General features: G+C 35.8%; 3 protein-coding genes and 1 pseudogene across 3 annotated transcripts; 1 reads left to right on the forward strand and 3 right to left on the reverse strand.

Annotated features, from left to right (window-relative positions):
- Positions 1-286: 286 nt before the first annotated feature.
- On the reverse strand, positions 287-10,789 carry LOC147297325 (senescence-specific cysteine protease SAG39-like). Its single transcript, XM_086232109.1, is given in 6 exon segments — positions 287-395; positions 667-739; positions 3,132-3,359; positions 10,082-10,470; positions 10,472-10,494; positions 10,496-10,789. Coding segments are annotated over 6 exon segments (1,116 nt in total).
- Positions 10,790-11,387: 598 nt separating this feature from the next.
- On the forward strand, positions 11,388-11,998 carry LOC147297326 (large ribosomal subunit protein uL15x pseudogene; annotated as a pseudogene).
- Positions 11,999-12,507: 509 nt separating this feature from the next.
- On the reverse strand, positions 12,508-16,416 carry GSNAP (gamma-soluble NSF attachment protein). Its single transcript, XM_086238314.1, has 9 exons — positions 16,257-16,416; positions 15,650-15,717; positions 15,469-15,553; positions 15,222-15,380; positions 14,559-14,696; positions 14,305-14,383; positions 13,717-13,796; positions 13,035-13,164; positions 12,508-12,818 (listed from the first exon to the last, which is right to left on the reverse strand). The coding sequence occupies exons 1-9, from the start codon at positions 16,301-16,303 to the stop codon at positions 12,714-12,716; spliced, it is 891 nt and encodes a 296-aa protein (XP_086094440.1). The 5' UTR covers positions 16,304-16,416; the 3' UTR covers positions 12,508-12,713.
- Positions 16,417-19,944: 3,528 nt separating this feature from the next.
- On the reverse strand, positions 19,945-26,056 carry LOC147297328 (subtilisin-like protease SBT2.2). Its single transcript, XM_086250496.1, has 10 exons — positions 25,483-26,056; positions 24,680-24,836; positions 24,028-24,425; positions 23,753-23,848; positions 23,042-23,114; positions 22,599-22,881; positions 21,827-22,158; positions 21,312-21,582; positions 20,895-21,176; positions 19,945-20,419 (listed from the first exon to the last, which is right to left on the reverse strand). Exons 1-10 carry the CDS (start codon positions 25,698-25,700, stop codon positions 19,992-19,994), a joined length of 2,538 nt encoding a protein of 845 aa, XP_086106622.1. The 5' UTR covers positions 25,701-26,056; the 3' UTR covers positions 19,945-19,991.
- Positions 26,057-26,872: the final 816 nt, after the last annotated feature.

The following is a 26,872-nucleotide window of genomic DNA, read 5'->3' on the forward strand; positions in this document are numbered from 1 at the left end:
AATTAAAGATCCTTTATAATATATGAAATATTAATTAATTAAGGGTCACTTCAAGGCACACAAAAGAACACATATTTTGACACCAACAAAACCCATACAATGCGTTTTAATCCTATTGTAATCTTAAGTCTAAAAGTAGTATCAAGGCACTATTTAACATACATCCCAATTCGATCCACTCCCTCTTACTTTTCTTATACTATTATTTTATATAGTGAGTGACCTGTTGCAAAGCTAAAAAGGGGGGTGATCATTGATCAAGAAACGTACTATATTTGGAGATCGATTATCCCATCTTCTTCTCTTCATACATCAAGGACCACTCCAGCAGCCTAAAGATGGAAAACAGGGACTCCATCTTCTTCTCTTTATACGTCAAGGACCACTCAAGCAGCCTAAAGATGGAAAACAATACCAGTGGCCTAAGCCTATAGTCCTCTGCTCATGCTTTATATGTACAATTAATTGATGCTCCAAGCAATTAATTGATACCAGTGACCACTCCATACGAATCCATTATAAAAGGGATGGCTAGGTGGGGTTGCTGTGAGCCACAAGCAAGGAAGTTTCCTATTATTTTTGCTTTGCTTCAAGATGAAGAAGGAAACTGAGGTAACCTCACCCAACAGCATCAATCAATGAAGGGACATACAGAGAATTCTTTACCTTCTCATTTCACCTTCCTCAGCCAAGCCATTTTGCTGCGGGGTATGAGGACAAGACAGCCGATGTTGAATGCCTAAATGAAGACATAAGGATTTAAAATGATGGTTAACATACTCAGTACCACCATCAGTTTGAATAAATTTAATAGAGGAATTAAAAATATTCCGAACCATAGCAATGAAAGTGTGAAAATGAGTAGCGACTTCGGATTTGCGTTTCATTGGATAAATCCAAGAGAAACGTGAAAAATCATCAGTAAATAATAAATAATACTTGTACCCAGACGAAGAAGCAATTGTAGACATCCAAACATCCGAATGAACTAAATAAAAGGAATGCAGGGCACGTTTATTATGAAGAGTAAATGGAAGGCTAGTAGACTTGCTAAGAGCACAGCTCTTACAAAATGAGTCTTTATTACATAATGAAGAACCTAAACTAGAACCTAAACGACGAAGAATCGAAGAAGATGGATGACCAAGACGATTGTGCCAGACAGAGGAAGAGAGAGATGCAGACAAAGCTTGAGGAGAAGAGGCGAAGAGATCGAGGATATAAGCCATCTCTACAAGAGCCCTGAAATAGAGTTAAACCAGAATGGATGTCAACAATGCGAAAACCAAACAGATCAAAAATAAATTGCACAGAATTATCCTTAGTAAATTGGGCAACAGAAAGTAAATTTTTACGCAATGAGGGAACGTGAAAGACATTTTGAAGAGAATAGATCTTAGAACCCAAGGTTAATGGAAGTTTACCAGTATGATTGATGCTCATAGTGTCACCATTACCCAATAAAAAGTTGTTGTTACCATTATAGGGAGTCGAATTGGGTACAGGAGAGCCAGCCATTATAAAATCGAGACAACCCCAATTAATAAACCGCAATCTACAAAAGAATTCAAACTTGCAATTCATTTGATTATTATCATAATTATTTTAATATTTATTAAAAATATTTTATTCGTTTATTTATTAATCACTGTTAGATAATTAAATAGTTTATAATTTAATATATAAAAATGATTCTTGAATGAAAATATAACAAATTGACGGTTCAGATCATTCAATTGCATTCCTATACTATTTTTGTCAAAATGAATCCCTCTTAAGAAACTTATTTCTATACATATAAAACACAGTTTTATTTTTGCTAACTAAATACTTTTTTATAAAGAAGACTTTAAAAAACCATTGTGTCTTTGTGTGTCGGGATCTCCGTTGAAAGTGGACAAAATTATTGAGCTAGAAATAAAAAAGGAATAGAAAAGAAAAATGTGGGTGTTTTTATATGACAGGGGGAAAAGGCTGAAAATACAGATTATGGCCAAGGCTCCAAGCTCCCTGTGATGCTCTCCAAGGGAAAAAGGTGCAACTTTAGTACAGTAGCATCCTTTTGTCAGAGTCAGAAGCACACACAGCGAGCGAGGCTACCGAATTAGCCAATAATGACCCTCTCCTCCCTCAACTCTCACAGTCACACACAGTGACACGGCAGCCAATAGTGAATATGGTAGCAGATAAATTGATTAATAAAAGAGATTAATGTTATTTTGCTCCCCAGACTATTACACATGTATTAGTTTACTCCCCAGATTTCTAATTTAGAAAATTAAGGACCCTGACTTTTTTAATTTTGCCAATTAAGGTTATTCCGTCAATTTATACATTTTTCATCTAAAATGTCGAGATGATCAAGCAAAATTTAGCAAGAAATAAAAGAGAAAAAATGATACATGAGGAAAAAATGATAAGATCTAATTGGAAGGGACCATTTTGCCCTCAAAGATTTGGATAAAAAATATGTAAATTGACAAAAGAACTTCAATTGGCAAAATTAAAAAAGTCAGAGTCCTTAATTTTCCAAATTAAAAGTCTGGGGAGCAAACCGATACAAGTGTAATAGTTTGGGGAGCAAAATGGTATTAATCCCTTAATAAAATGAATAAGTAAATTTTATACTGCAGATTGGAGTAGTATATATAAAATTAATGTTATGTAGCTTCAAACTACTTTGCACCATGAACAAGAAAGAACAATTACATCTTTGATTGAATTGATATAAAGCTAAATTGCATTGAATTGAATTATAGAACATACATCCATCTATCCCCAAACAGTTACCATGAAAGGAATGTCCCTCTACCCTTTCCATTATGAATGTGATAAAAAAGAGTGCCATTGTTGATGAACTCGTAAACTAGTATAGAGGCACGTCATCTACTATTTCTACTGTATGCTTGTTTGTTTGTTGGTTTTTTGTTTGTAGATGATGATGGTCATGGGCTCATGGCCCGTGGGGATCACCTAACTCTCACTGGGCAAGAAAACACAAGCCTGAAACTAGTGGGCTAGAAATTAAGCATAAAGGTTGATGAAAATATACAAATAAGTAGTATTCAAGCTAGCAACACTAACAAATGCGTGTATATGCAAAATAAGTACAGCTATAGTATTCAAACTACCTATAACAAGATTTTGTTGTTTTGATGCGATTGGATGATAAGGTTCGACTGGATAAAAGGGTTCCATAGCAATGCCACAGAGTCCCTCCTTGGCAGGAACGTCCCTTTGCAGCCTGATATATCCATTCTCTCCCCAACGTGAGCTCCAAGAATTCTTGGCCAGCCAAAACTTAGTCCCATCACTACTAGTCCCGTATCCAACTATAGCAACAGCATGGTTTAAGTTGTAAGAATTAAATGGACTAATACATTGTTCTATTCGGTGTCAATATTACACTAATACTTAAGATACAAGTAATAGGTTTATTAATAAGACATAAATCAGCAAGTCCATCTTAAATAGATTACTTATCTGAGTTGGACTAGGAAAACTAAGTTACTTAAAGGCCTTATACTATAAACAAGGCAATGATCCAGCAAAGTCTTTATAGAGTCCTATTAGGATTGGATTCTGGAGTCCTTGATGGGAGGAACTAGGAATCTATGAGTACTCTATATAAGCACAGGTCCCTAGTCACACAGCTTAACACTTAGAATCAATAAGCTCTGCCCCATTGTGTGAGAGGTTAATTCATTGCTGTGATGGCTAGAAGACTTGAGCATCTTGACTTGAGGTATTTAATTTGCTAGCAGTATGTCTTCATCAGGTTAGTAGTTAATTATATATTACAGTTATATGCTTAGCAGTAGAATCATATTGATCTTGAGTTATACTTGTATCTGTTGATTTGTGTATGCTACATAATTTATGTTTCAGTTCTTACATGTGGTATCAGAGCCTCCATACACAAACTAGAGATCAAGATAAAGTTGTTAATTATTGTTTTAGTTTTTCGACCACATGGTTTTACTGATAATTTCAAACTAATTGTTGAAATCAATATAAAGCATCCTCTATGCATATTCATTATAAAGTGTCATTGAATATATTATAGTCTTTTCTTTTTTGAATATTATATTAATGGTGCGGCTTGCAATCAATACGACTATAAGAGGCACCAAAAGGTGCATGCTATCTAACGGGTCCTTTGTTCCATGGAATATTAATAGCCTATGGGTTTCTGGAATTTGATTACAAACCAAGTCTGCACCAAAACGGTGCGGTGCGACTTGGATTAATTAAAAGCACCAAAATGGTGCGTTGACTAGAGATTAAAAGACACTAGCACGGTAGCACCATGCGGTGCATTTTGGACTATTACAAAAGAACAAAACCATGTTCTTCTTCTCCCCTTCTCGCGCGTGCAGCAAGGGTTTATTGAACCCAGTTCAGTTTTCGGTTTCTGCTCATGTTTTTGCGTGTTCTGAGGCTTGGGTACTTGTTTTCTGCATGCATAGAACATTTTTTATGGATTAAGTCATTGTTCTTTCCATGTTTTTTCATCGAATTTCCGAAGGACAGATTTAGAGTTTTTATTTGATTACGAAATTTAAAGCCATGTTTTGATGATTTTGTTCATGAGTTTGCTGCGGATAACTGATTGAAAATTTCTATTTGCATTGATTCATCAGTTTTGAAAACTTTGATTTCGTGAGTTCTTAGAATTCATTCCTTTTGGGTTTTTCACGAAATTTCTGGGCTGTTTGTTTTACATGAATTAATTGCTGGGTTTTGATTTGCTTCGTCAATTGGAACTCGATTCTTGCTCCATAAATTGACAATTCCAGTTTTGACTCCATGGTTAATCATTGTATTGGGTTTTGATTATATGGATTCATATTCAGTTTTTCTTTTCGTTTCCATGATAATAAGTCCTATTTTATTTAAAGTTATATATTTGAATGATTAATAAGTTTCCCTTCATCAGCTTTGTTGGCAAGTGCAGTTATATTGCACCTAAAGGAAAAGAAATATATACATTGTGATTATAATAAGATTGCAGGAGCATAATGCAAAAGGTATTGATATGCAAATTTAAATTTTCTTTTTTTTGCTATCAAATTATTTGGATACACCTATTATGTCCTAAAAGCTAATATTGCAGGTTAAGATTAAGACAAGCAAGATTTGCTTGACAGTACTATTTTTTCTTAATTTCTGTTTTTGCAGAATTGTTTTGAGCACTCTGTTGGGCTAGATGGCATCTGGGTCATCTAGCATATGTTTTTTCCTGCAATACATGTTTTATTAGAGTGTTTACATGTTTTGCTATGAACATAATAAAAGAAAAGGATCAATGCTTCTGGTAAGCTCACAGCAAGTGGGCAAGTATTTTATGATCTGCACCTAAAGATTGTCTGTTGAGCATCAAGAATTATATGTGCAGTTCACAAATACATACATGAATTTTTATTTGGTACGATCCTGTGGAGTAATTAAGTTTCATGTTTACAGTCACATAACTATATATATTGGTTGTTCCTTTACTAGTTAATAAATCTATACATAAGTGTTTTCTATTACCTTATACATAACCATATTGTTTATTATCTTATTGCTGAATTTTGTGCATATATACAGTCCAGGTATTTTGTATTCATCAGTTAAGTAAGCATTGGTAATTCAGTATATGCAAGGATTAACTAGGTTATGTATTCTATCCGCTGTAGAATTGTAATAAGTTTAACAATTCAAATTGAGAACATGATCTAGTAGATATGATCATAGTTTTCAAGGTGTCAGATAACACAAATCCTTCTGCATCTTGGGAGTAATGATCAATAAAGCATGTTCTCAGATCATAAGAAGGTAATTCTGCATTCTTTAGGTGCTTGTTGGTTCTCTTAAAAGAGGAAAAGCCATCTGAGCACTTAAAGTGCAGAATTAACATGTCACAGCCTGACTATGAGGCCAGTTTCTTCTTTTGGATATAATTTCTACTAAACAAATTGCATAAAGCATATTCAGAATAAGGGCACTCATAGCAGATTGGGGACATGATTCATTGCATTCATCTTTTCTACGTGAACACAACAAATTCGATTCATGTAGAGAATATTCAGTTTTTGGTTTTTGGTTTGTACTAAATAAGAGTTTTTCTCCCAGAATTAGACCATTCGTTCTCTTCCATGTATACATGCATATCTACAAATTTTTCATGAGGTTATGTGTTAATAAATTTTTCATTCCGCTGCATATATATTATATATATGATACATAACCTTATTAGGTTGTTTACTTATTGATTAATCCTATATGGTACCAACTGGTAATTCTGAACATGCAAGGATTAATAAGGCTATATAATCTACTATAGAATTGATGATAAATCTGTGATCAGTTGCTCGGTTTTCGTTCATAGTTGTCATTATGTCAGAAATCACAATTCCTTCTGCATATTGAGTGTTGTGATTAGGCTAACAGTACTTGACATCAACTAGATTGAAAGTTTTTTTTTGTTAGCTCTCTTTAAAGGGATAATTAAAGCCATCTGAATACTTAAAATACAGAATTCACATATTGTTTCCTGCTTATAAGATCAGTTTTCCTATATAGTTGGAAATTCTGCTGAACAAATTGCAGAACGACCATCTAGAAGAAGGGATCTTATAATGGAATATGATACATAGTCTTAACTACATGAACAGAACAAATATGTTTCATGTGGTCAAGGACATCTGCAGATTGGGGTACATATGAATATATTTTCAATGCAGATATGAAAATATATTCTTTTAAGCATATTTAATCAAATTTAAGTGTTATTTGGTTCTAACTGCAGCATCCATGAGTTTTTTATAATCTAGCATTGAACCACTTAATGGTCACAATTTCAAGAAGTGGAAGCATGACATTGAAATTGTGTTAGGTCTCAATGATTTAGATTTGGCACTAAGAGAAGAGAAACCAGCTGCAATAACAGCAACTAGCACTGCAGATGAAAAGGATTTCCTTCTGTCCATATTGACGTGGGAGGTCTTTTTTTATAAAGGAAGTGTATATAGTTTTATGATCTAGTGCTACAGCATGGTTTACTCTCAGCCTATAGGTGTGAGTTAATTGTGTTTATAAGGCATTTCTTGGGGATTAAGTTTAAAGATTAAATTAAATTTTCAGTTATGAATTCCTCTGCTAGCTATCAATTCCATTGAACCCCTGAATTGTAGCAATTTTAAGAAGTGGAAGTGAGATTTAGAGATTACTTTAGTTCTCTTAGATCATGACTTAGCCGTGGTTAAGAACTTTCATGTTTTTCCATTATGGATTCCAAGTTTTGTTTTGTGCGCGGCTAAACTATCAGGTATCTATGAATTATGGAGTCTTGGTTTGATATATATATATATATATATATGAATTTATACATATCAGTTTCTGTCTTGGACGAATATATATACCTATGTCTGTATGTCTCTCGGTTTCCTTCAGTTAATTAACATCTATTAGTTTTGCTTCCATGGTGTAATAAGCTTTGGATACTCTCACATATATTATTCAAAGTTATATATGTAATTATATATGAATAATTAATCAATTTTCATGATCAAGCATTGTCGGCAAGTACGTGCAGTTATATTGATCCGAAAGAAATATACATATATATAAATGTTTGTTATTATCAAAAAAATTATAGATCAATTAGTATATGCATAACTTCATGATCTTGACTTAATGTCGGCATATGTATCCGCTTTGATATGTACATGGCATGATTATCAATAAAATGCATTGCATCACGAAATCAGACCATTGCATGCACTCAAGTCCCTTTTATTGTTGATAAATATATCGAACATATCTATTCCTCTTTGATTGATCCTGCTGCCTTATATATGCTTAGAGTCATGCATATGTGCTATTTATATATATATATATATAAAGATATAATGCAATTTTGTTGATAAAGGATCTGAATTTGGTTTGATATATGCATTTATTCAATTAGTGTATATATATTAAATTTGTTCATGCAGAACAGAAAAGTGGAGCTATGTGGGAAATTAAATTTTCTGTGTGCATTATTAAAAATTATTTGTTATGAAAAGTTAATCTGAAGTCTGCTGATCGATTTCATATATCCATGTGTGTTGATTTCCATCATGTTTATTTATGTGAGTACCATATATGACGAATTTCATTTAGATCAAGTTAATGCTTTTCTTGAACAGTTTATATGATCGATCATGATGAAACTGCTATGTTTATGGTCATTTACTTATTACATATATGAAATTTATATGTAAATTTGAAGTAGGCATTAATGCTGGTATGTGGCTTTAGATATTCATTGAAGTTTATGTAGAGTTTGAATTTTGACTATAAATTAGATTATCGTTTTTAATTAATTTGAGCAATGGAGCACTATTATGGCAGGTAGGAAATTGCTTGATGTAATTTGCTTGGTATATGAATGTGTTTTAGCCTTAACTGATTCAGTGCATGACCATGATATATATATAATTAAAGCACTTGTGGTCGATTATATGCATTCATTATGATTCAGTTTGTAGATGGCGTAACTTATATTCATATGTGGAAGTATCACTTTATGCTTATGTATTTGATCAAGATCAGTTTCTTAGTTTTGCATATTTTAGGTGAATTCAAAATATTTTATTTACTATTTTGAGTATGCAATAAAGGACATTCAGTAGCATAATATGTTTCTTGCTCAAAAGTGTAACATAGTTGTGCATGTAGTCTCTTTGAACATAGAAATTGTGTTCATTAAATTTCTACTTTATAAGTGGCTTTTTTTTTGAGACCCTTTTGATTAGTGGGAGTTAAAATATTTGTACACTGAAGGGTTAATGATCACTTATATATGGATGCTTCACTTTTAGATGCTTCAGTTTAGTGGGAGCTTTAGAAATAGTGGGAGCTTCAGTTCTATCAGTACTACTGATTTTCTGCATTTCAGTTGTTAAGGCAGACAATAAGTGCCATAAATTCAATTTCGGTTATTTGAATTTTTTCAGTTATATTAAAATTGAACTAGACTTATCATGATTTCAGTTTGTCAGCTCAATTCTAATATATATGGTTTTTTCAGTTTAAATTTTAAAGTATATATATACATACATTGTGGTATTCACATGTGTACCTATATAGATTGTGACATTGTCATTAAGATAATGCAGACAATAATTAAGGCATAATGTCTGTGCATGTGTATAGAGATCTTGCTAATAAGATTTTGTGATCTTGCATTTGGAGAAGGCAAAATCATTAAGAAGGACCGAGTTTACAAGTTTAATACTGTGCAAGACACATCTACTTTGTAAACCAATTTTCATTTTCATGCCTTGTAAATGACTTATGTGGGATATGGTATTGGCATCAATGACTATGAGTGGATTAAGCAGTTTAATGACTTAATTGTTTCTCATAATCTGGTGTTCAATATAATATCTTGACAAAGTTGAGCTAAGTCTTGTTAAATAATAAAACCAGCGCAAATTCAGATTACTTGCAGTATTGTGTAAATGTGATGATTAAGAACAATGATTGTCCAAGTGGGAGAATGTAAGAATTAAATGGACTAATACATTGTTCTATTCGGTGTCAATATTACACTAATACTTAAGATACAAGTAATAGGTTTATTAATAAGACATAAATCAGCAAGTCCATCTTAAATAGATTACTTATCTGAGTTGGACTAGGAAAACTAAGTTACTTAAAGGCCTTATACTATAAACAAGGCAATGATCCAGCAAAGTCTTTATAGAGTCCTATTAGGATTGGATTCTGGAGTCCTTGATGGGAGGAACTAGGAATCTATGAGTACTCTATATAAGCACAGGTCCCTAGTCACACAGCTTAACACTTAGAATCAATAAGCTCTGCCCCATTGTGTGAGAGGTTAATTCATTGCTGTGATGGCTAGAAGACTTGAGCATCTTGACTTGAGGTATTTAATTTGCTAGCAGTATGTCTTCATCAGGTTAGTAGTTAATTATATATTACAGTTATATGCTTAGCAGTAGAATCATATTGATCTTGAGTTATACTTGTATCTGTTGATTTGTGTATGCTACATAATTTATGTTTCAGTTCTTACATAAGTTGGTACCACATGGGCCGGTGAACACGCCACCCGAATAAAATTGGATTTCTGAACTATGAAAATCGATTAAAACAGTAACAGGCTGGTTGGCCACGGCCTGTAGCAGAGCGTGTTCGTTGTTTTTGGGCACAGCCTCGTACCCGTCAATGGACACTACGGCCTTATCCTTTCGAGTGTTGCAACTTCCACCTTCACCTGTGTAGGGGTAATTAGCTTCAGCTGATAGGCCCTTGTTGCGATGGATGAACTCGAAGGCTTGATCAGTAAAACCACCGTTACAACCGTCATTACAATCCACAATCTGTTGCTCTGAAAGACGAATTAAGTCTCCATTTTTTATTTGGTGAACCCCTTCTACGGCTGCCACTGCTGCGAATGCCCAACAAGAACTACCCCTTTTCTCTCCAGTCAACACTCAACAGAAGACGACACATCACTCACATTGCCATATCTAAAGTTTGTACTCTTTTTCATGGATTTGGACATCATCATCCTATTCTTCGTGTTGCCGTTACGTCTTGTTTGTCTTTCCTCTTTGGTTAGGTCTGCAAATGGATTGATGCTCAGTGTGTACTTTTGGTTTTTCTGTTTGTTAAAAGCTTCGATGAATTTCACATTCTCCTTGAATATCTTGAGGCGCCTCTGCTTCTCTTTTACATCTTCATAAACGCGCCCATATCGACCCATCCATTGCTCGTGCCTCTTCAACATCACTTTCTCATCATCAAGTTGCCGACCACACGTACAATCCTTGAGAGGAGCAAAGGGTCAAAATTAAAACAACTAAGGGCAAACTGAGGAATTGTGAGTGAGCCATGGTAATTTTGATTGGGGTGGGCAACGAGCATGGATTATATATATACATAAAAACTTTTCCTGATAGAATATGGAAACCCAAAATATTTGGGAGAATACAGTAAGTATATGCATGGTGTGTTCTTTTCCTGATAGAATATGGAAACCCAAAATCTTTGGATTCCAGTACATACTAGGAATTCACAGTATACTAGGTGTGCTCTTTGATTGTGTTTTCTACTTGTTCTCATTCTGTCTATATGTTGTTTGCGTGATATAAATAAGCAACTCTTGGCGCCAAAACCCGTTTGAAGTCTTGGGTAAGTGGTGATTGGATCATCAATGGGAACGATAGGTCGGGTTTTCAGAATAGCAGGGATTTGATGGATTTCTGATGTAGTTGGGCCTTTTCATCAGGCAATCAGTCGTAAGGCCCATGAAACAAATAATTGGGCCCAAGCCTAAAAGCTTCAGCATCCACATTCGCACCGCATAAATATGCCGAAACCCTAGAGGAGAGAGTGAGAGTGAGAGAGGCGGAGGAGGAGCAGAGATGACGACCCGGTTGAAGAAGAATCGGAAGAAGAGAGGTCACGTGAGCGCCGGGCATGGAAGAATCGGGAAGCACCGGAAGCATCCCGGAGGTCGGGGAAACGCCGGAGGCATGCACCACCACCGCATCCTGTTCGACAAGTACCATCCGGGGTATTTTGGTAAAGTGGGCATGCGCTACTTCCACAGGCTCCGCAACAAGTTCCACTGTCCCATTGTCAACGTGGACAAGCTCTGGTCTCTGGTTCCCCAGGAGGTGAAGGACAAGGCCACCAAGGACAACGTGCCGATGATCGATGTGAGTCAGTTTGGGTTCTTCAAGGTGTTGGGTAAAGGCGCGTTGCCCCAGAAGCAGCCTGTGCTGGTCAAAGCCAAGCTCATCTCCAAGACAGCTGAGAAGAAGATCAAGGAGGCTGGTGGTGCTGTTCTTCTCACCGCCTAGGTTTATTAGTTATTTAGATGTTTTGGATTCTCATAGATTTCAAATTAATGGGTTTTTGGTTTAGTTTTTGCAATTTGTACATTTTGATTGGCTTTTGCTTTATACAATATTATGACTTTGTGTTTGTTTTAGACTTTTAGTTATCCGATTTGAGAAGCATGGTATGCCTGGAAATTGAATGTGGATGTTTAGTTTATGTTGCTATGCAGATTCATTTTGCTGCACTATAAGAATTTGTTTTCTTATGAATGTACACCTTAATTTTATGGCATGTCCCATTGTCACATGTACCCTGTATACACTATACGGTTGAAAATGTTTTAAGTGTGGGCGTTTGTATGAATGTCACCTGTACCCTACTATTTCCTCAAATTGTGCGATTCATAACTCATTCTTACTCAATTCAATAGTTAATCAAATTTAGGGGACCTCAAAGTCTCAAAATTCCAGCTTGATTTGGTTAGAAGATTGGGAATTTGTCAAACTTGGGGAAAGTTTAAGGAATTAGAGTTGGGTTTTAAGTAATCTAACCCATTGCACTTTTCAATTTTCATCATAATTTAACTCTACTTAGGACATTTGGCTGGATGCATTCAATGTCTGATCTTGGACCATGAAATGGAAAGTAAGTGCTCGGAAGTGAAAAGACAATGAAATTGCACTCCTGATGATTGTGAATGAGGTGCTTTATCATCCAATCAGTACACGCTTACAAAACAAGCTCTCTTTCATTCAATAAAATGCAAAATTATCACATTGTAAATGCCAAAGAGTTTTCATGTATATGAATATGCTAAGATGAACACATTATAAAAGAGAGTATATGTAGCAATCTTTCTTTTGAGGCTATGTAAGGTCATTTTCATCCAGTGGTTCTTCTTGCTCCTCCGAAGCATTGATCTTTAGTGCACTCACATCACCAGTAGGCAGTTTCCTTGCGAGCCTGATGACCTGCAGCCATTTCAGTTTAGTCAATGTATGCAAAACCAAGCATCTTTGCAAAACACATTCTAAAAAAGAAACAAAAGCAAAACCATTCAAAATCTTGATTAGTTATCCAAGCTCCATTCTTCATTAAAGATAGATTTAATTGATTACATCCGAATATCATAGCCTAGATTAATGCAAATAACAATATGGAAGCAAACAAAACTTATATATTATTACCATGTGATCAAGATTAGAAACTGTGCTTGACTGAGCAAGTCGTTGGATTTCTTCAATGTCACCTTCTGTGTAAACAGAAAGAAGTTTACTAGCACAGCGGTGTTGATCACTTCTAATAAAAGCTTCGACCCTGTGCAGAGACAATATCAGTAAGCCAATATTTCGTGAGGGATCCATGTTCTGAAATTTGTTAAGTTACAAAGAGAGTTGCAGCAGCAACCCTGTGTGTGGGTACGTGCCTCTGTGTGTGTGTGTGTGTGTGTGAGAGAGAGAGAGAGAGAGAGAGAGAGAGAGAGAGAGAGAGAGAGAGAGAGAGATTGAATCTGGATATACAAGACAATAGTAGCTACCAAATAATTTTGAATTTGCACATCCATGAAAAAACTAGTTAGAAGCCAAACATCTAAGCTTGAGTACTAAATAACGTTTCATAATAGTTAGTAAATAGGTAACTACAGCCTATCATGCCATCATTCTAGGATCTTCATATAGATATAGGTTAGGTCAGTTGAAACGTTTTCCCATACACAAAGCAAGTAGTAAAATCCTGTAATTCTAATACTTAGAAAAACGCCACAAATTTTCAGGCTCTGAAAGTATGTAACAATATATATAGTGAATAAAAGCTAATGTACAGCATATTGCTGATACCAGAAGTTTCTGAGTGAAAACTTTTACTTACTGGGAGCAATCGTTGTAGCATTTTTCCGCTTGCTTGATGTCATGGACATAAAGGTAAACAATTATTGCGCTAAGATATGCCTGATTCAACAAAGATTGTAAAAATTACTTCTTTTTATCTTTTTAAACATGAAACATAAAGCAAATTAAAAGAGCAACTAATGCACAAAAGGAAAAAGGATAACAATAAGTTAATAAAAAAAAATTTTAATATTCCATATGCAGATGCTAGTTAAGATTAATCTTACACAAACAAAAGCACAGGTTATAGTCATTAGATGAGTTATCAGATGAGCAAAGTAGAGCCAGCAATCATAGATAACCTAAACTTTAACACATATGTGCATACTACTGAAATTGCGTGATGGAGTTAGTTTTCACAGTATCAAAGTCGGGATAAATGTAAGAAGGTGACAGGGATGGAAAGTTCTGTAAAACATGGATGGATACAAGAAGATAAATCATAAGCTTTGATGAGTGGAGAAATGTTAATTACTACAGATGCAGCAAAAACATTGGTCTCTTTATATAATGCAGCCAACAAGGGAATGAAACAAAAGATAAAGAGCCACGCGAAATCCTTTCACACCTTGCACTGGCTATGGGTAGCATTGCACTTATCAGCTGCTAATCCCCATCTCAACAAGAAAGCTGCAGCATCTGTATACCTGTAAACAATGGAGGCAGTAAGTTTTAGTCTCAAGGATTATGGTTAAACATACAAGTAAAAGCTGCTCAATTGACTATAATGATAATGACCATAATTTACTTCATCCACTCAATCAACCAAAACGATAATTACCATAATTTAGATAAAAAATGGTATGCTATTTCAGAACTTACTTCTCAAGTTTTATATAAACGCTAGTTGCAGCACGATATAGATCAAAGGCCATTTGCTCCTTTCCATCGTCTTCAAGAATAGCACAGGCATCGGTGTAAAGTTGAATAGCATCATCAGGCACAGAATCTTCCAGAGCACTGTAATGAATTTAACATTTCAAAAACCAGTACAGAAAAAGAAAAGGTAACACAAAAGAGGCTAAGTCTCTCAAGCTGTAATCCACCTCAAACATATACACAATACGAGAGCAATTAAAAACAGAAACATATAAAACAGAAAAATAAAATACAAGAACAGAAACAGTTTCATTTGACATGGGAAACTCTCAAGTGAACAAAGCTTTTCTAGCATATAAACTTTTCAGGTAACTTCCTCTACATGTGAAAGTGAATTTAATATGAAGAAATTGTAAATTCTTTTGTGAGAAAGAAGACTACCAACCTAATTGTGTTAAAAAAATAGCCATGAGGTAGACAACAAATTCAATTCCTTGCAAGTAAATTAACACTTCTGTACACTCCAGGGACATTGAGTGGGCCCGTTATATTTTTTGGCATAACATTTGAAGATTAAAATCCACCATTTAGATTGAATTGAAATATTGGGATGATAATTATGGGTGGATTTATTGCAAAAAGCGCAATGGTGAGCCATGTCTTTACCGGGCCCCTTTTGCAAGAGCATCTGATGCAGGCTGTGATCTCCCGCAGACAGTGTATAATTCAGAAGCCCTTCTATAAAAATCAGCAACTTCATTCCACTTGCCTAACTCCTTTGCTAGAGCAGCAGCAGACTCCATATGCTTTGCAGCATCCCAGGGTCTGAGTTGGTTGTAAAGGATATAGCAAGAGAGCAGTTATAGAGATCATCAAACAAAATCAGAATACTAGTAAAAAAAAATGAGGATACGAAGAGATCAATTCTTGTCCTTTCGAAGCTTTTTCAAGCGCTTCCTTTGCTTTCTCATAATTTTTGGCAATCCTAAACCCATTAGCTACAGCAGAAACAGTGCTTAAGAAGAAATACCAATCAAGCATTACTTCTTGTATGAACTATTAAAAAAACTTACAGTTGCACAGAAAATACGTACCAGCCTGTTCATACAGGAGAGTAGCGCTCTTCCAATCGGCATTCCACCTTGTAAGACTGAGTCTCGTTCTAAGACAGGGAATTCATTCAATAATTCAGAAGAAGAGGAAAAGTAGTATGCTTCAGCAATAAAAGTTACTTTTCCAACAGAAAAGACAAAGCTTGCCCTCTTCTGCGCTTCCCCCCATTAACAAACATACAAAGCTCAAGCAAAATGTTTCTTACAGAATTCCAGAATTTATGTATCACACAATCCTTACTATGCTCTTCATATACAGATTACTAAAAATTAATTTAAATTATAATTTATACAACTTCATCCATTTCCACACTGACCCAGAAAACAAAAAGTTCCAATCTGAAAGTAAATAAAAATCTTATATTGAATTAGCAATTCTTGCAGCAATCCATTACAGAAAAGATTAAGTATTTACTGAATTTTTTTTTCCAATTATACCAACAGATTACTGTCCATACCCACTACCCAATCAAAATCGCTGGAAAATTATTCTATTTTATAAGAATTAACAGACAACTTGGGCTCTTCTAAAGTGCATCAAAGAAAAAAAATATATAAAGAAAAGATTAGATGATAGAGAGATACTGACAGTTTGTCGGCTTTGGCGATCAACTTGTTTGGATCGGAACTCGCCATGGCCGTATTCCTTAGTCTGAGTGTAAAGCTTTGTTTTGCTTTTGTTTTCTTTTTTCAAGTTTTACAGCGCAGTTTGATAGTTTGATTGCATTTGGGCTGTTAAGTTTACTCGTTGCAATTGCCAATCTGGCTCCATTTACAATTTCACCCCCTGCCACCCTTTTTTAGTTTTCTTACCTTTTTACTTTTTCATTTTATCCTTTTTTTTTTTTAAGAATAGAAATATAGAGCAATTGGTTGGTTGTGTATGTCTATAGAGAACGGTTGTTCGAATGCCAAATTGCCAATAGGATAAGCTTTTTTACTATTTTCTTTAATCTACAAAATCCCCTTTTTGAATTGAGCTTACCTGACTTCAAATTCTTCTCTGATAAAAAATGAAAAAAACTCCAAATTTATCTCTAATATTATTGAGATGTTGTAGGCATGTCCAAATCTTCAATTTTTGTTGGTAAAGTTTCTCTTAAACATTGGTTATTCATCTTTTATATATTCTAATGAGTCCTTAGATGTAAGCACTTGGGAGGACAGTGATTATGATGTTTTGGCAATGTCATCACTGCTGATTTGGCCGGGACCTGAGACTGTGGAAGTTTTGATGTATACTCAAGATTGGTTACAAGTGATGTACAAAATAATAATAGATAACTAACATAATAATCACTCATGATTAAATATTACTAATAATGCTTTATTATTTAATTAATAGTATTAAATGACTCAGCTGATGAGGTTCTAAATTGATAACTATTTCTTCCCTCCCCTAATCTAGTCAAGAGAATTGACTCTCCAGCCTGCAGTGAAACTCCAAAACAGTTCTTATTCTGGTGTCAGTGTCAAGCCAAACTATGTGCATGGCTCAAGTATTAGGTTCAAGGTAGAAGTAACATGAAACCCATGAACACCAACCAACATGCATCCAAACCATAACTCACTCTCTCTTTTCTTCATCTATATCAAAGCCCCAGCCTCTCTGATCACCACCAATATCAGTATATCACCACCCTTTCACTTACAGTTTCTCCATTGAACACCTAATGGGTTTCACGAGTCTCTGCAGTCTCCTATACTTGCTCTTCCTTGGTCCATTACTTTGCAGCTTTCACTTATGCTTGGCATCTCGCCGCTTGGTGGAGCTAAAGAAGCCATCAACCATACAACAATCAGGAAGTGATGACCCTTCCAATAACCAAATGTTACAAACAGTGCCATCTTTCCAAGAGTTCATGCTGCTTCCAACCCCAGTTGAAAATCTCACTACATTGCTCCCATTTCCAGGCTTGCCACTAATTCCAAAAATTCCTCCTATACCTCCATTACCCACATTCCCATTCATCCCAGCCATGCCTTCCGTTGATCCTTAAATTCCTCTACCACCAGGTTCTAAGAATTCTGCAGACTCAGGGCTTTCAGCCAATGAGGCAACCCCATGAACATTTTGTAATTGCATGCATGTTTGTTTTTGTACCACTCATAGCTAGCTAGCTCATCTTGTATTCATGAATAGCAGTGTATTTTTGTGATGATGGTGTTAACTTCCATCTTGTTTCTGGTAGCCACTGAACAATAACAAAAAGAGTCATCTTTTTAGCTATTTTGATTACTCATAATACTTCCAGCTAACATCACATTAAATTGTTATCTTTTTAGCTTCAATTGATCTGAATGGTATATGCTGCATAATAAAAACTGGAAATTTGTTTATTTTAAATTAATTACATAGCCAAAGAGTAACACACTAGTGAACCCCAACTCAACTACTGATCAACTTGAAATAAAGGACTACATACTTCATACAACACACACTGTTGAAACTCACAAAGCACATAAAGCTCATTAACTTACTTAGAAACCTATGCAGGAGGAGGTGAAAGGAATGGGATATTAGGAATATTGAGAGGAGGGAGTGGTGGAAAATTAGGAATTGTTGGGAATGGAGGTACGCCAGGGATGTCAAGTGGAGGGAATGGGAATTGTGGAATTGAGGGTGGGAATGGAATTTCTGGAATTTGGGGTGAAAATGGCATTTGAGGTATTGGTGGTGCAAAGGGAAGACCAGGAAGAGGTGGCAAGTTCTTCATCTCACCCAACTCCATCTTAGTCTCTCTTGACAGCTCCATCATCTTAGTTCTTCCATTTTCTTCCTCTTGGGGTTTTGATACCTCTGCAGGCTGTTGTTGCAATTGGCGTGCTTCAACATGAAGTACCACAAGATTGGCGGCCATAATCAGACACAACATGCAAATGAGAACCAATCCCATTTTGAAAGGCATTTTTGGAGAAAACATGCATGTACTTAAGTATATGACAAAGCAGAGAGTGATGGAGAGCTAAAGTTCAAAGCTTCAGTATTTATAGGGAGAAAGATATGAACATTTGGATGGAAGTACAAGCACTCGGTGTCTCTGTAAAAGAAGGGTGCATTTGAAACTACTAGAACGCTTGGCTCTTGATGGTCGTGCCCAACCATTAGCAGAGTAACAGGGGAGGCAATAGCAGCAGCAGAGGATTGAAATGAGTGCCATCTCTGTCAAATCTACTTATTGGTAATTAAACGTGTGACATAACTTTACATGAAGATTGAAGATTATGCCAAGTAGCAAGAAGAGATATTAATTACGTAGATGCTGAGAGTTGTAAGTACGTGACAAGAACAAGAAGACAATGCATGCGCGGTTGCAAGTGTCTAGCATGCCACACTATGGTATTTGAGCAAGCCATTAAACCTTACCAGTTTTTAATTATTCTATGCATGCCGGACAAGACTTTTAATTAGAGGATCAGATTCTCATAGTAGATGGCACACATTGCAAGAAAGCAAGAGAGGGTCCTATGTTTATAGCGGTGAGATATATATTGGGTAATGTATTTTCTCTCAGTCAGTCAAGACAGAACACTTCAACCTATTTAAGAATTTAGATTGTCTGTCAAGAAAACATTGTCATATATAATATATATATATGTATATATATTTACTTAATTTTAAATCAGTTATGAACAGATAACATGCATCTCACCTTATTTTTACCCACTAATATGCATCTTCAATTTAGGACCTCAATAGAACACTATTGTAGCATTGTATATCTGAATATTATGATACATAAGAATTTTTAATATGAGGGAAGCACTATTACACTACCAAGGAATGTGGATTAATTTGAGATTTACAGAAGTTAATTGGATTCACGATCTCGCTACTCGGTAAAAAGCTAACAATTCTCTTAAGAACCGCATTACAGTTTGAGTAAAGCTACATCCATAATTTTAATTCTCATTTATTTTTGTTTACAGAATACATTCATTTCATGATGTGGCATGACTACAAAAGAGACCTAAGGTTGTGTGTGTGTGTGTGTGTGTGTGTGAGAGAGAGAGAGGAGAGAGAGAGAGAGAGAGAGAGAGAGAGAGAGAGAGAGAGAGAGAGAGAGAGAGAGAGAGAGAGAGAGAGAGAGAGAGAGAGAGAGAGAGAGAGATGGCACAAGATGGCTGAACACTTTGGTAGAATTTACCACTGTATCTACACTACAGATACTTCAAGACTTACATGACCAAACATTTACAATTTAATGAATCAAAAAATTGGTTAATCACATCTTGCAAGGAAAAAACAAAAAACCATGAAAAAAACAACAACAATCTATAGGAAAAGAGAAAATATATAAATAAAGCACATCAACCTCCAGCCTTAACTGTTAGTAGTATTATATGTGGTTTTGGCAATGACTGACAAAGGAATGTTGACAACATGACCTTGATTTCCAAATAGTCCGATCCTTCCATAGCTAGCAGTGGTGCTGTTACTTGTAGCGTTGAAGGATACACTTAAGACCTGTGTCTCCCCACTTGCAATGTAAAAATGAGATGGAGACACCTTTACTGAAACTCCAAAAGGAGCACTCCAGCCAACACTATAAGTCTCATTTGCAGCAATGTTGATCACTGATCTTAGGACCGTTCTAGACTGGTTCAGTTTTGCTATTGTTATTGATGGCAAGTTCAGGTCAGCAGTATTGATAGTCGAATTATAAACCCAACAGTTTTGACCAGTGTAATTCAAAACCACAGGAGCCGATCCATTAATGCCACACAGAAACGACATGAAATTGTCATAGCCTACAACAAGAAAAAATGTATTTCAGACATAAAATATAATGTAAAACAGAAAAATAATCACTTACAATAAGATGCATTAAGTTCCAATAGGAAAGAAACCAAATGAGTAAACTTCATCATATTCAGAACAGCATAGCATTACTCCTTCCAAAAACATGCAACAGCCACAGACCTTTTTTACATAATTACATTACACTACCACTACATATTTTACTTGAGTATCCCATATAAATGTCACGTGCTATGCTGGATGGTAGGGCATGTGATGCATCACACCATGAAGTAAAACCATTATGTGTACGTGTAGTCTTACTCTTTTCATTTTGCAAATTAGCAATTAGTCATTGCATTTATCCACCACCATAAAATAAACTCATACAGAATGATTTGCATAACGCATGGGCACATAGTAAATATATACTTAGTGCTGCTGTAAACTTTAACATAATTGAATGGAAGAAACAGAGTAACTTACTGGAATCAAAAATCAATCCCGGATTTAGTGCTGCTGTAGCATTCACAAAACCACTTCCCATGTCAAAGGGTGTTGCTGGAGACTGGTTTTGATCTGGATTGGCATAAGCACGCTGAGCCATTATTGGCCCACCGTTCTTGTCATATAGAGAAGCTGTTGTGGAAAGTGCAGATGCAATGGCTGAAGGACTGAAATTGGGGAACTTTTGCCTAATCAGTGCAGCAAGCCCAGCAACATGAGGAGCAGCCATGCTTGTCCCAGACATCATTGCAAAGTTCTCACCTGAAAGGTCAATTCAAAAGTAAAATTTATACTGATGTTTCAAAAGTACAGAAAAGCTTAGTCTTTTACAAACCAAAGTACCAAAAAGTTATAACTTGAATTTACAGTATTACTATTACCAAGTCTGTGTTCTACCTTGAAATTCAACCGAGTCCATGCCAACAGAACTCCAAGCAGCCCATATAGAATTTCCAGGAGCAACCAAGTTGGGTTTCATTATGTCTGCATCATCAAGAGAATTGTCTTCTGGATCTGGTCCTCTGGCAGAATAATACATGATCTTTGGAGCAGAATTGCTGTAGTTCGCTTTCAAACCGCCACAAATGGCTGCAAGTGCCCCAAATTTGATAATTTTCTTAGTCATGATATCTCTCTCCAAGGAATAATTGTAGTAGTGGAGTAAAACCTGCAAAATATATCATAAAGCCTTACTAAATGTAGAGAGAGAGAGAGAGAGAGAGAGAGAGAGAGAGATCAACCCTAAAAATATGTCCATGCATCAACTTCCACATAGATAGCTAACCGTTTTGAATGGAAATATAATATATGCATATATCAAATCCTCATCATGTGGCATGATAATTAGAATTTTAAGAAAATGTAATTACAAATAATTAATGCATGTGAATGCATAAACATAAATCCCACACCTTGGAATCTTCTGGGGATGGAATAATGATGCCAGGAATTTTCATTGGAGTTGGGTTAAGCTGAAAGCCAATTACAAAAGGATCCATGTGGAACACAACACCAACTGCACTCAGGTTTTTGGCTGTTTTTATGGCTTGATTTATTGTGGACATCCCAAGCACAAATCGAATAGAGTAGCTACAGATCAAGAGGTTTCCCTGGACCAGATCCTGATTGAAGTAGCTTCTGTCTTGGCATTCACCCACATACATATCATCCGCAATTGTTGTGTCATTGTTCAAAGCATGTATGGCTGAAATCAGCGTATACATTCTATCGTTCTCTGTCCCCGCTGAAGCAGAAACAGAAATAAATTAGGTTTACCATCCAATCTAGTTTTATTCCTGTCTTTGATATTCTGCAAATAGATTCCTATATTATTATATTATTATTATTTCAAACTTTTTTCATTTAATTTCCTATATTGAACAGTTGCACTTCAACCCCTCAAAAACTTTTAGACTAGTGATCAGTCACTCTTTGCAGTCCAAGTAAGATCCAAAAGTAGTTAAGGAGCTTATAAATTATAATGGGCCTTGTTTCACTAAGAATAATAATCCAGCTTGCATCACTTCAGAAGTTAGTCTTTAATCCAAAGTGTAATGAACCAAGACAGATTTAGTTTTTGTTAAGAGGATCCTGTTTGACAAACTAGAGAGAGAGAGAGAGAGAGAGAGAGAGAGAGAGAGAGAGAGAGAGAGAAAGAGCAATAAAACTCAGAAGAAAATTTACGTGCAAGTCCAACTCCAGGAATGGTGACGTTGTTGCCAAGGATTATAGAGTTGGTGTAGACTCTGTCATGCGAAGCAGAACCAACAGTGAAGATCCATGGACTGAAGGAAGACATGCTCTTTGGTGATGGTCCAGTATTGCCTGCTGCTTGGACAACAAATATACCAGACTTTACAGCTGATAGTAATGCCATGTCTATGGGATTGAAAAATGTTGCAATGCCAGGAGGACGCCTATTGGGAGTGATTGATAAGCTTATTATGTCAACCCCATCCTGAGCAGCCTGGAAATACATAATAAACAAATATGAAAAATTGGTGAAGTATCCATATAGAACAAGAAGAAAAAACTGATTTTCTTCTTGGTTTGGAACCCCATTGGAGATACATCAGCTGTTTGACAGATTACAATTTGCAAAAATAGAATAAACAAATTGCATGTACCTGGTCTATGGCAGCAACAACATCAGCAGCAAAGCCTCCAAAGCTTTTGTATAATGCCTTGTAAACAGCAATGCTGGAATAGAAAAGTATGTAGTTAAAACATAAAACCATAAAAACTCACTTTTTTTTTTTTATACTGGAAAAATATGGGTGTTGTTAGGCGATGGGCATCAAATATTGATTCCTTAGGTTCACTAAATGGAAGGGAAAAAAAGGTACACTGTCTCTTACTTCAAAGCCTAACAAATTAAGAGAAAGTATTTCATGTTTGTTATTTTCAAGTGATAAACAGTTGTTGACTTGTTTCAGAGTCTTTTGGAGGATGAGGTTCCATGCAGATAAAAGATGAGGCTTGAGAGCAGAATAAGAAAATATGAGGACCATGTTAGAAAGGATTGGAAATGAGACTTGAGGATGAAGCCTTGATCTAGGGCTCAAACGGAAGGGAATCACAAATCTTGGGAGCACCAGCCTCATATCTGGGCCTAAATGAGCCATTGATCTAGGGCTCAAGTATTTCATCAGCTAATATTTCTACTTTTAATATGAATCAAGACCATGTAACTGTACAGAAAACTAAGAAATGATAGAAAACATAGGAAACATAGGAAATTGTATAGAGATCCATTTTATGCATCAAATTCTATTATTCAACCAGAAACAACAAAGACAAAAGCAATAGCGAAGGTGATTTAGATCTAGATTAATTACTGTGAACGAGGAGCCATCCCACTTGCATTTCCAAAACGATGCCCAGCAACAACCACTGGAATTCCATGGTTTCCTGCAGCAATGGAAGCAGTGTGCCTGTAAATTAAAATTAGTGATCCATCAACTGCTGTTTGAAATGGATGCTAACCACATGAAAGCAGACATAACTACATTTCATCATTCATTGGGATACAATAATACATGTAGGCACAATAGAGTACTTCTCTTAGGAAAAGCAAGAAAACTCTTCTCTTAGGAAAAGCAAGAAAACTCACGTGCCATGGCCATCACCATCAAATGGAGAAGCATAGTCCTGAGATGAATTGAAAACACCCCTGGTTATTGCAGATGCTGCAAAATGGCGGGCCGCAATAAGCTTCCTATTGCATGAACCAGATGGGAAATCCCGAGTAACCTCACAGACGCCAGAAAAATGAGCCGGAACTGGATATGAATGTTCAGATGTATCATCAGCAAAACTAATGTGTGTTGGATCAATGCCAGTATCAATAAACCCAATCACGATCCCTTCTCCGGCTGATTCATATCCACCTCCTTGAACCCATGCTCCTTGTGGTAAACCCAAGAACTGAGGAGTATGGGTGGTGGCAGTTCTAACAGAAAAATCCAAAACCACATTTGCTACTTCTCTCCTCCTCGAAAGTTTATCAACCTCCAAAATTCAGAAATATCACCAAATTAGGAACTTATGATCAATTACATCTTTTCACTTAGGGATAGGACTATGAGCCACAAAATGTTACATTATACAAGAACATGTGACGTTCCAAATTACACTTATATATAGACAAGCAAAAGTCAACATTCAAAAGTCATGATTAGAGCAGCACAATTGTATATAGCACACAAATTATGAAAAATACAGAATAATAATTTTAATAATAGTAAAATTTGACTGATGGTTACCTGATCTGGGGTAACAAGCACAGCAAATCCGTTAATCAAGTAGTGGTAGCTGTACAGCTTCAGATATTTCTCCCCTCTCAAAGCCCTCCTCAATAATGAATCATGAACTCGAGCAATATAAGAGCTATACCTACGATCTGTTCTTGAAATATTTAATCTAAAAAAAAGACATTTTAAACAATCATCAATCAAGTATAAAAGGGAACAATGAAAATTAATAAAGGCAGGAGAATGAAAAAGAAAACAAAAAAAAATCATATGAATTTTGGACAATGATTAAGAACATGAATAAGTAACTTTTAACACGGTGAAGACCTCACTACCCCATAACTGAAGAGTGCGCAATTGTTGGGCGTGATACAGGGGGGAAAAGGACAATATGTAAGGACAAGTTTCCACACGCACGTAAGAGACAATTTGTACACACAGCATATCAAAAGGAACAACAAAGGACCCCATGGGAGAGACACTCAACCCAAGAAGGTACAAAATCTTTTCCAGTCATAAACAAGACCTAGAAATATTTACTCTAGAATTGAAGCTATCATATAGTAAAAGAAATGAAGCGTAAGACCCAACACATCCCACAACCCTGTGAAAGTACCCAAATTGATTTCTCCACATATGACTACCTATTTGAAGGTGTATAATTCAACATTAGAAAACATAACAATAACTTTAAGTAGTACTAATTCTGCTTGGATCAGAACTGAAAAGCCGCTGAAAGGTGTAAAATAAAACAGAGAAAAATAAAAGCAAAGTAATTTCAGAATTCAGAGAGTAAGAATAGCTTAAAGGAATACCTTGGTTTGTGAATGTTCAACCTCCCTTTAGCACCGCCATGTCTGAAACCGTTACTGTTGCTTCTCAACTCAGTATCGTAATGAGCAGCAGGAGCTTCTCTAAGAGTGACAATATACACAGCTGTGATGTTACCATAATCATCATCCTGACACGACGAGCTCATTACCATCCCCAAAAGAAGTAACACCATTACATGCACGCCATAAATCCTTCCCATTTTTAGACCTAAAGCACAAGAAAATCAAAATCCCAGGAAATAGCACTTCCCCAGATGAACAAAAACGCCTTTGAGCACAAATCTTTAACAACCCATGTCCTCCATTTTCAAAAGCAAGCTTCTTTCTTGGAACATTAGCAGAATGTGGATTGAAGCAGAGTGAAGAAGAACCAGAAAACCGGAGACCCTTTTCTACAATGTGATAATGGGTGTGAAGGGAAACTGCAAAATACCCATTAAGTTTCCACAGATAAGAAGTGATCTGATTGAGAAAGCAGAGCTCTTTTCGGTGAAAAAAGAACCCTTTTGTTCACTTTTGTTTTTGTGTACACAGCAGGAGAGAGAGTGACAGAGACAAAGGGAGAGAGAAACAGGGAGAGTAGAGAAAGAGATAGAAGAAGAGGTATTAATAGCTGGAGCATAGTGTATCTGCAATCTGCATACACTTTTTTGGATGCTGTGCATTTGAACGTTTTGTTTATTCTAAAGGAAAAAAGACATGGCTTGAGTTTTGAGAAATATGAACGTTTTCTTTTGTTTTTATTGTTTCAATGTTTCTATTATCAACTATTGGATGGTTTTAAGTAGCACATTTTTTTCTTATGGTGGGTTGGTGGTACGAAAATCTTTCTACAAACCCAACAATATTCTGCATTTTTTGCACCCAGAGATTATCACTTTTTAATGTTTTCATAACAGTGTTAGTTGAATTCATTTTCATTGATTAGCATATAATACAAGTGTTTGTGGAAAAATGCAAGTAACACTTTCAAGTTTTTTTTGGTCAATCAAATAACACTTCTTGGTTATTTTCCTGTAAAAATACATATAAGTTATAGTTTATTCATCGTCTTACTTTTTAGATAGTTTGATGGGTCAGGTCAACATTCTTCAACCTGTCCCTTTTCTTTGTGGTTTTCTTGTCTACTTGCTCCAACGTTCTAATTTTTTAAGGTCACCCGTGATTCTGCACAAGATAGAGAGAGATTGAGACTTTGAGAGGTTTTGGCCTTTTGCTTGGGAGTGAGTGGGGGTCTTGTGGCCCTTGTGGGACGGTGGTGTACTGAGTACACTATGGGTGAGTGCGCATGTGATAGCCAAAACTATTTTATAGGATTCTTATACCATGTTTGGAATTGGCTTCTTTTTCATGATTTCTCTATACGGCGGCT

Source organism: Dryas octopetala, chromosome 1 (genome assembly GCF_963921425.1).
Source record: "Dryas octopetala chromosome 1, drDryOcto1.1, whole genome shotgun sequence".
Classification (NCBI taxonomy): domain Eukaryota; kingdom Viridiplantae; phylum Streptophyta; class Magnoliopsida; order Rosales; family Rosaceae; genus Dryas; species Dryas octopetala.

Bases quoted from the DNA above. Each gene is read 5' to 3' on its own strand.
- GSNAP (XM_086238314.1), bottom strand. From the start codon at position 16,303: ATGGCGAGTTCCGATCCAAACAAGTTGATCGCCAAAGCCGACAAACT. The intron at 15,381-15,468 runs GTATCCTCATTT...CAACCAACTCAG, and splicing joins GGACAAGAATTGATCTCTTC to ACCCTGGGATGCTGCAAAGC. The intron at 13,797-14,304 runs GTGTGAAAGGAT...TTGTTGAATCAG, and splicing joins CTACCCATAGCCAGTGCAAG to GCATATCTTAGCGCAATAAT.
- LOC147297328 (XM_086250496.1), bottom strand. From the start codon at position 25,700: ATGGGAAGGATTTATGGCGTGCATGTAATGGTGTTACTTCTTTTGGGG. The intron at 22,159-22,598 runs GTAAATTTTCTT...TTTCTGCTTCAG, and splicing joins TCCTGGAGTTGGACTTGCAC to CGGGGACAGAGAACGATAGA. The intron at 21,583-21,826 runs GTGTGGGATTTA...TATATTTTGCAG, and splicing joins CATCCCCAGAAGATTCCAAG to GTTTTACTCCACTACTACAA.